Below are 9,953 nucleotides of genomic sequence, written 5' to 3'. Positions count from 1 at the left end.
AGTTAAAGAGCTCTATAATGAAAACTATAAAACACTGATGAAAGAAATTGAAAAGGATACCAAAAAATGGAAAGATATTTTATGTTTATGGATTGGAAGAGTCAACACTGTTAAAATCTCCATACTACCTAAAGCAATCTACAGATTCAGTGCAATCACTGTCAAAATACCAACAACATTCTTCACAGACATAGGAAAAAACAATTCTAAAATTTATGTGGAATCACAAAAGACCCAGAATAGCCAAAGCCATCCTAGGCAATCAGAACAAAACTGGAGGAATAATATTACCTGACTTCAAATTATACTACACAACTATAGTAATCAAAACAGCATAGTAATGGCATAAAAACAGACACATAGACCAATGGAACAGAATAGAGAACACAGAAATAAATCTACACACCTACAGTGAACTCATTTCTGACAAAAGTACTAAGAACATACACTGGGGAAAAGACAGTCTTTCAATAAATGGTGCTGGGAAAACTGGATGAACATATGCAGAAGAATGTAAGTAGACCCCTATGTCTCACCATATAAAAAAAAATCAAAATGCATTACAGACTTAAATCTAAGACCTCAAACTATGAAACTACTACAAGAAAACATTACAGAGACTCTCCAGGACATAGGTTTGTTAAAAAAATTTTGGGGGCAATATCCCATAAGCACAGGAAACCTAAACAAAAGTGAACAAATAGGATTACATAAAGTAAAAAATCTTCTTCTGCACAGTAAAAGAAACAATCAATGAAGAGAAGCGACAACCCACAGAATGGGAGAAAATATGTGTGAAGGACCCATCTGGCAGGGGATTAATAACTGCAATATGTAAGGGGCTCAAATAAAATAATCCAATTAAAAATATACAAAAGATTTGAATAGACATTTCTCAAAGGAAGACATATAAATGGCAAACACACATATGAAAAGGTGCTCAACATCATTGATTATCAGAAAAATACAAATCAAAACTACAATATGATATCATCTAACTCCAGTTAAAATGTCTTATATCTGAAAACCAGGTTTATATCCAAAAGCCGGTAATAAATGCTTGCGAGGATGTAGAGAAAAGGGGTCACTTGTACACTGTTGGTGGGAATGCAAGTTAGTGTAACCACTGTGGAGAACAGTTTGGAGGTTCCTCAGAAAACTAAACATGAGCTGCCATATGATTCAGCAATCCTACTGCAGGTCATACATTCCAAAGAAAGGAAATCAGTATATGGAAGAGACATCTGCACCCCTATGTTTGTTGCTGCACTGTTTACAGTAGCCTAGATCTGTAAGCAACCTAAGTGTCCATCAACAGATGAATGCATCAAGAAAATGTGGTGCATATGTACAATGGAGTAGTACTCCACTAGAAAAAAGAACGAGATCCAGTTATTTATAACAACATGGATGGAACTGGAGATCATTATGTTAAGTGACAGAAAGGCACAGAGAGACAGACATCACATATTCTCACTCATGTGTGGGACCTAAAAATCAGAACAATTGAACCCATGGACACAGACAGTAGATGAATGGTTACCAGAGGCAGGGGGCTAGTGGCGGGAGGCAGTGGTTGGGGGTGTCAGGGAGGAGGTGGGGATTTTCAATAGGTGTAAATAAATAATTAGAAGAATGAATGAGACCTACTAATTGATAGCACAATAAGGTGACTATAGTCAACAATAATTTAATAGTATACTTTAAATATACCTTAAAGAGTGTAATTGGGTTGTTTATAACCCAAAGGATAAATGCTTGAGGAGATAGATACCGTATTCTCCATGATGTACTTATTTCACTTTGCATGCCTGTATCAAAATATCTCATATATCCCATAAATATATAAACCTACCGTGTACCCACAAAATTAAAAATAAATAAATAAATAAAATAATTGTAAAAATAGAAGAAACCTCAAAGTGATAAAGTCAAAATGTCTTTTTTTTTCCTGCCAATCTTCCCCCTCTATTTTCTTCCCTTATTGTTAACAACATACTCTCTACATATTTTTGTATTCTGAATTTTGTGTTTGCATTATATCTTCAAAGAAGTTATAATTAACTTGATATTGAGCAGTAGTATTTTTCAAATTCAAATTGTGCTTCCTATCTAGATAAAAGACTTGGCACATAATGATTCTTAATGGATGTGTTAAAACAATTGATTTCTAGGCACGAATCAATGAACTAATAAATGGTGGGGTGGGGGAGCTTTTGTTTTATTTTCTTTTTGAGGCAAGGACTGGCTCTGTCGTTGGGTTGGAGTGCAGTGGCACAATTCTTGCACCTCAGCCTCTCCTGTAGCTGGGACTACACGCATGCACCACCACGCCCAGTTAATTAGTTTTCTTTGTTTTTATAGACAGGATCTTGCTATGGTTCCCAAGCTGATCACAAACTCCTGACCTCAAGAAACCCTTTCACCTCAGCCTCCCGAAGTGTTGGGATTACAGGATGAGCCACTATGTCTAGCTCATAAATAGTTATTTTGGTTGATAAATATCATGCCAAGTATATTAGGTTTACATTTTAATATAACAACCATTCTATTTCCCTAAGGTTTCCTTTTCTGTCTTTTTTATTTTCCTGCCTAAAGATTTGTAAGATTTGTTTATTAGTCTTATAATTAAAAAACAATTGGCTAGATTATGTTTCTATGAGATTTTCTCTCTCACTTTGCCTGGAGCCACATTAAGCTGTACACTAGGAATAAGTGTTTAGAAATAAATATGAGAACACTTTGATGATTGTACTTACTGCAATTGTTCTGGTTTCTTCCCTAGACTTAGATTTTTATGATTTATTCTCCAGATTGGTAATCTCTGTAATCATTCATTTCTCTATGTTTTCCCTTTGAAAACCCATCAGACCAAATTTCTTTTTTTGTTTTTTGAGACGGAGTCTCGCTCTGTCACCCAGGCTGGAGTGCAGTGGCCGGATCTCAGCTCACTGTAAGCTCCGCCTCCCGGGTTTACGCCATTCTCCTGCCCCAGCCTCCCAAGTAGCTGGGACTACAGGCGCCCGCCACCTCGCCTGGCTAGTTTTTTGTATTTTTTAGTAGAGACGGGGTTTCACCATGTTAGCCAGGATGGTCTCGATCTCCTGACCTCGTGATCTGCCTGTGACGGCCCCCCAAAGTGCTGGGATTACAGGTTTGAGCCACCGCACCCGGCCCCAAATTTCTTATCTATCACACCAATTCACTTTGCTAGGTGCATACTCTACTATTTGATAACCCCACTGATGCTTTTATATCACATTTTATTTTCATCTTCCTGATGATATTGTTTGTTGATCCTACAATAACCTGTATTTCAACATATTTTTTTGTGGTTTCCTGCCATTTATTTTTGTAACATTTTAGGAAACTGAGGCAATCGTATTAGTCTGTTCTCATGCTGCTAATAAAGACGTAACCAAGACTGTATAATTTATTAAAACCAGAGGTTTAATTGACTAACAGTTCCATGTGGCTGGGGAGGCCTCACAATCATGGTGGAAGGTAAATGAGGACCGAGTCACATCTTACATGGTGACAGGCAAGAGGGCTTGTGCAGGGGAACTCCCATTTATAAAACCATCAGACCTTGTGAGACTTATTCACTACCATGAGAACAGTATGAGGAAGACTGTCCCCATGATTCAATTATCTCCACATGGCCCTGCCCTTAACATGTGGTAACATTTGAGCAGAGACACAGAGTCAAACTATATCATTCCACCCTGGCCCATCCCAAATATCATGTCCTCACATTTCAAAACCAATAATGCCTTCCCAACAGTCTCTCAAAGTATTAACTCATTTCAGCATTAACTCAAAAGTCCACAGTCCCAAGTCACATCTGAGACAAGGCAAGTCCCTTTGTAGAATCAAAAGCAAATTTGTTATTTCCTAGATACAATGGGGATACAGGCAGTGGGTAAGTAAACCTATTCAAATGGGAGAAATTGGCCAAAACAAAGGGGTTACACGTTCCACGCAAGTACAAAATCCAGCAGGGCAGTCAAATCTTAAAGCTCAAAAATGACCTCATTTGACTCCATGTCTCACATCCAGGTCACGCTGATGCAAGAGGCAGATGGTCTTAGGCAACTCCACCCCTGTGGCTTTGCAGGGTACAGCTTCCCTCCTGGCTGCTTCCATGGGCTGGCATTGAGTGTCTGCATCTTTTCCAGGTGCACAATGCTAACTGTTGGAAGATCTGCCATTCTGGGGTCTGGAGTACAGTGGGCCTCTTCTCACAGCTCCACGAAGCAGTGCCCCAGTGGGGACTCTGTGTGGGGGCTCCCACCCCACATTTTCCTCCTGCACTGCCATAGCAGAGGTTCTCCATGAGGTCCCCACCCTTTCAGCAAACGCTTGCTGGACATCCAGGCATTTCCATACATTCTCTGAAATCTAAGCAGAGGTTCCCAAACCTTAATTCTTGACTTCTGTGCACCCACAAGCTCAACATCACATGGAAGCTACCAAGGTTTGGGGCTTGCACCATCTGAAGCAATGGTCTGAGCTCTATGTTGGCCCCTTTTAGCCCCTGCTGGGATGCAAGGCACCAACTCCTGAAACTGCAAAAAGCAGCAATGTCCTGGGCCCTGCTCACAAAACCATTTTTTTCTCCTAGGCCTCTGGGCCTGTGATGGGAGGGGTTGCCCTGAAGACCTCTGACATGCCCTGGAGACATTTTCCCCATTGCCTTGTCGATTAACATTTGGCTTCTCATTACTTGTGCAAATTTCTGCAGCCAGCTTAAATTGCTCCCCAGAAAATGGGTTTTTCTTTTCTATCAAATCAGCAGGCTGCAAATTTTCTGAACTTTTATGCTCTGCTTCTCTTTTAACATAATTTTCAATTCCAAACCATATATTTGCAAATATATAAAACCATATATTGTGAATATATAAAATTGAATGCTTTTAACTGCACCCAAGTCATCGCTTGAATGCTTTGCTGCTTAGAAATTTCTTCTGCCAGATGCTCTAAATCATCTCTCTCAAGTTGAAAGTTCCACAGATTTCTAGGGCAGTGGCAAAATGCTACCAGTCTCTGAGCTATAACATAGCGACAATCACCTTTGTTCCTGTTCCCAACAAGTTTCTCATCTCTATCTGAGACCACCTCAGCCTAGATTGTATTGTCCAAATCACTATCAGCATTTTAGTCAAAGTCATTCAACAAGTCTCTAAGAAGTTCCAAACTTCCCCACATCTTCCGGCTTTCTTCTGAGTCCTCCAAACTGTTTCAACCTCTGCCTGTTTCCTAGTTCTAAAGTCACTTTTACATTTTTTGTTATCTTTACAGCAGCACCCCACTCTACGGGTACCAATTTACTGTATTAGTTGATTCTCACACTGCTAATAAAAACATACTTGAGGCTAGGCAATTTATAAAGGAAAGATGTTTAATGGACTCACAGTTCCACATTGCTGAGAAGGCCTCACAATCATGACAGAAGGTGAAGGAGTAGCAAAGGTACATCTTACATGGTGGCAGGCAAGAGACTTTGTCCAGGGGAACTATCATTTATAAAACCATTAGATCTCATGAGACGTATTCACTACCATGAGTAGGGTATGAGGGAAACTGCCCCCATGATTCAATTATCTCCACTCGGCCCCACCTTTGATGCGTGGGGATTATATAATTCAAGGTGAGAATTGCGGGGGTTGGGGGGGACACAGCCAAACCATATCAACAATTATTTTTGAAATTTTATTTATGATATATGTTGATGAAGTAATGTTAGTCACTGGAATTAATAAAACAAGTTTTTTACTTTTTATTCACCAGTCTCTGCAAACCTGTTATGTGAAAACCCAGTTAGATTTGATAGCTTACCTCATTCTTCAGTCTTAAAACGTTATTCCTAGATTTAGTCACCAAAACCTCAGTCTAGCAATTAATATTTCTCATGCTGTACAGGACTAGATCGTTATACAAGTTCATGCTTTTTTCTCTATAACCAGGAAAAATGTTGGGGAAGGGAACTTTGTTTTCTTTTCTTCTTACCCTGCAACTTCTCACTAAGTATATGCTAACTGGGGGCAAAAATCTGTTAAAGTGAATACAGATTTCAATTTGTTAACAGGGAAAAATAATCTTTTTGAAAAAATCCATATATACAAAAAAATCAAGTACAGAACAGAATGAGAGCGAACACAATAACAGGAGAAAATACAAAAAAATCTGAAGCAAAACAATAAGAAATACAAAAACCACATATGAAGAAACTTTTAAAATATTTGTATTAAAAAAACACAAATGTAGCCTTAAATAAATCAGAAAAAGAATTATTTCCACAAATAGGAATTTTCAGCATCCTATTTATTTATTTATTTTTAAGACAGAGTCTCACTCTATTGCCCAGGCTGGAGTGCAGTGGCACTATCTTGGTTCAGTTCAACCTTTGCCCCACTGGTTAAAGTGATTCTCCCACCTCAGCATCCTGAGTAGCTGGGACCACAGGTGCATGCCATCATGCCCAGCTAGTTTTTCCTATTTTTAGTAGAGACAGGGTTTCACCATGTTGGCCAGACTGGTCTCGAACTTTTGACTTCAGATGATCTGCTCAGCTTGACCTCTCAAAATGCTAGGATTAGTGTACCTGGCTTCAGCATCCTAAAGTGTCAACATTGCCCAAGTTAATATATATATTTAATGCACTTCCGGCTGTATTCCCAATGCTCTGAAAGGGTTAGCAGAACCTCTTTTCTTTTTTCACAGGAAAATGATAATAATTCACCTTCTTCAGTGTATTTCCTTTAAATCATGATAATGATGTAATGTCAGTGTTTGACAGGAAACACTACTTTTAATAAAAATGGCCCTATTTGGTTAACGGCATCTAGAGGACCATGGCTGCAATAAGGGAATACTATAGTGTGTTTATTTTCACTTACAACTTTAATATCTAATTTTATGGTATTGTTACTTCCCCAAATAAAGTCTAAAGTCATTTTGTTTCTATGTCTAGGTATACTATACAATATGCAGAAAGCCATTCAGTTTTCTGTTTCTATACTTACTAATTCAATGATAAGAAGTCCAATATAAGGCTAGTTTTTATTATTTTAGTACAAGCATAAGCAATAATTTAGTTTGTTTTAACGTATTTTTGAGAACACATTAAGTTGCAAATTGAAACTATTATATTATTTTAATTTTCTTTGAAATAAAATAGAAATTACAACAATATCAGAAGCTATCTTTGCAAGCTTTGAGACTACAAGAGTGAGAAGTGGAAGCTGGATATACATTTAGGGTAACAATGCTGCCTTATTTGCATCTGGGATATTCCAGTATCCCTTCCCGACACACCGCTTGAAATGATAGAATTGATGTATTTGCATTATATCCCAACTTGCACATAAATTCAATGATATCCCCTGTTTTTGCATAATAGTTTCTGTCACTTTTTCCTTTTAACTGTATGTTATTTTTATTCATGTTTTCTTCATTTATTATACATGGATCTGAAAGCAGAAAAAAAACAATTAACAATCATAATCTTCCCTTTCATGAGCAAATAAAATGCATCCTAATGAACACTTTAGGATAAAATAAAATTATAAAATAATCCAAATAGTTAATAGTTATTAACTTGTGCTACATACTGACTTTAGCATTTTACAAATATAGTAAGTTCAGTTGCACTTCCCCAATGTCACAGCAGAGATCATCAGGTGAGGGTGATAAACGTGGACGCTGGCAGTCTTTCTCTAGAACCTGAGCTCTTCTTCCCTAAAACATGTTATGTCCACCCTAGTGACTTCATATCAAAAAGGATTATGCTAACATGTTCTATTGGAGTCTTGATTATTTATCCTCCTTTCCCCTCTATTCGACCAGCCATGACTACAAACACTCCAAATGTACTCACATTTTGCTAGTTTAATTCTATGTTTCTATTTTTCTCTTATGCCCACGCTGTAGAAACAGAACTATAGAAAACTATAATCTTTCTAACAGTCATCTATTAAAACGAAACTCTCTCTATATACATACATACATAAATATACCTCAATATCTATCAACTATCTCTCTATATATCACCATCATCTATCCCTGTCATCTTCATTTTCTATTTTAAAGAGAGGCAAGGATAAGCACACAAGAGTTAATTTGAATTCCTACATGATTATGGACAAATTACTCTATCTCACTATGCCTTCATCTGTAAAACTGGTAAGATAATGTTACTTCCAAATACGGGTTTTCTTTTATAAAATTCTTTTTTAAAAACATTTATAATTTTTTTTTTTAAGTTCCAGGGTACATGTGCAGGATGTGCAGGTTTGTTATATAGGTAAATGTGTGCCATGGTGGTTTGCTGCACCTGTCAACCCATACCCTAGGTATTAAACCTAATTCTTACCTGATAAAAATTTCAGTTCTTAAAGATATCATTCACTCATTCATCTCTTCTTTTGACTCAAGTATTCTGCATTCTAGTTTAGCCCTTATTAACATTAGTATTTCTTTAGAAATTTCCCCAAATCATATTTTAATACATCTTTCAAGCACTTACTTAAATAAATTTCTTAAAATACTACATAGCACTTCTGAAATCCAAAAATTTTTAAGAGCTCTTCAATACATTCAGGGGCTGCTTACGATTCAAAAATAAATATTATTCAAACTGTAAACGTTTCTCCAAACATATTTTCCAAAACTTTCTAAAGTTTCCTGCCTCTTGGGAAAGTTTTCCTCATTGCTTTAATATGCCATATGTATATGTAATATTTTCCATAAGGTTGCCTTTTTCCCTAGAATTCTCTGCTGGAATGCTCTTTACTTCTTTAGTTTTGAAGACAGAAAGTCTTGCTTGTATCATGGAACTGATCTTATATCTTCAGATAATTATAATCCTTTCCTGTTCTTGACTGTGAGAAGAGGTAATCCGTTTGCTGTGAAACGCATCTTAGGAGTGTCCATATCCTCAATCAAATTTAAGACTCAGAATTTATCTCTGAAACCTAACACTTTTCTATGAAATCAAGTTTGAAAATACTTGTAAACTATTTTGATTTGAGGATACTAATTTTCCTCTGCAGTCTTGCCACTTGCATAGTTTGGAGCTCAAACTTGGACACGATCATCTACAGAAGTGGATACATAAATAGGGGACAAAAATTAGGTTTAGCCCATTTTAGGATCAGCCAAAATATCAATGTCTTCAGTCAATATGAAAGGTAAAAGGTAGCATAGCATCAAAATAAAGGAAATGAGTCACATCACATAAAAGAATTGCTTGTATCGTCCTGTACTTAGGAACTTGAGCACTTGAAAAACTCATGAACTTACAGTTTAAGAGCTGTGACAGGAATAGGTTATCTGATATGCAAGGCCTGATGGGTATCCCAGGGTTATACCTCATAGGCTAGAGGAAACTTGTGACAAACTTTCTGTTAGGTTTTCTTGTTGTTGCCATAATTATTGTGGCTCTTATTTTGAATTGTGTTGCTTTAAGTTCATAGGATTTGTGGTACAAAATTCTGAGAGTACACCTATATTACAGACTGAAGGGGTTTTTAGTGTATTCGTTTTGATTCTGGTATAAGGGAAGAGGAGAATAAGGTAAAAATGGAAACGCATTGGGTTATGGAAATGGCTGAAGTGTCCATTAATTTCTTTCTTGCTTGCTAGGAATACTGATAAAATATAAGTAAGAATAATAATCAGAGAAAGAACTTCTCAGGTTAACCAGGTATGTGTTCTATCAGGAAGAATTTCACGTTTTCAAGTAGGATTTAATAGTTCGTGGTTTCTTGAAACAGTGTTTTCAAAACTGTTTGAAAACTCTTCACCTAAGTGTTAATGTGAAAATGATCACTGGTGTTAAACTGAGATGCTGCATTTCATATGTGCGCAATAAACAGATGTTGTTCTTGAAGAATCACTGTATTCATTAACAAATTGCAGACTCTGAACATTCTTGTTTTTTTTTCTCTCTC

At 36.9% G+C, this 9,953-nt stretch overlaps 1 protein-coding gene across 3 annotated transcripts in view; it reads right to left on the bottom strand.

The window, feature by feature from the left end:
* Nucleotides 1–6,719: 6,719 nt before the first annotated feature.
* Nucleotides 6,720–9,953, bottom strand: part of LOC105518568 (complement factor H-related protein 3) — a 112,451-nt gene continuing 109,217 nt past the window's right edge. For 2 of the 3 annotated variants that reach the window (XM_011951600.1, XM_011951601.1), the window contains one exon: nt 6,720–7,472. In XM_011951600.1, coding sequence (XP_011806990.1) covers nt 7,276–7,472 — 197 coding nt within the window. In that variant the 3' untranslated portion in view covers nt 6,720–7,275. The remainder of the gene's footprint in view (nt 7,473–9,953) is intronic. The other variant, XM_011951599.1, reaches the window with a different exon arrangement.

This window comes from Colobus angolensis, unplaced genomic scaffold (assembly GCF_000951035.1).
Source record: "Colobus angolensis palliatus isolate OR3802 unplaced genomic scaffold, Cang.pa_1.0 Scaffold320, whole genome shotgun sequence".
In the NCBI taxonomy this organism is placed as follows: domain Eukaryota; kingdom Metazoa; phylum Chordata; class Mammalia; order Primates; family Cercopithecidae; genus Colobus; species Colobus angolensis.
This window is presented reverse-complemented; position numbering and strand designations above follow the sequence as displayed.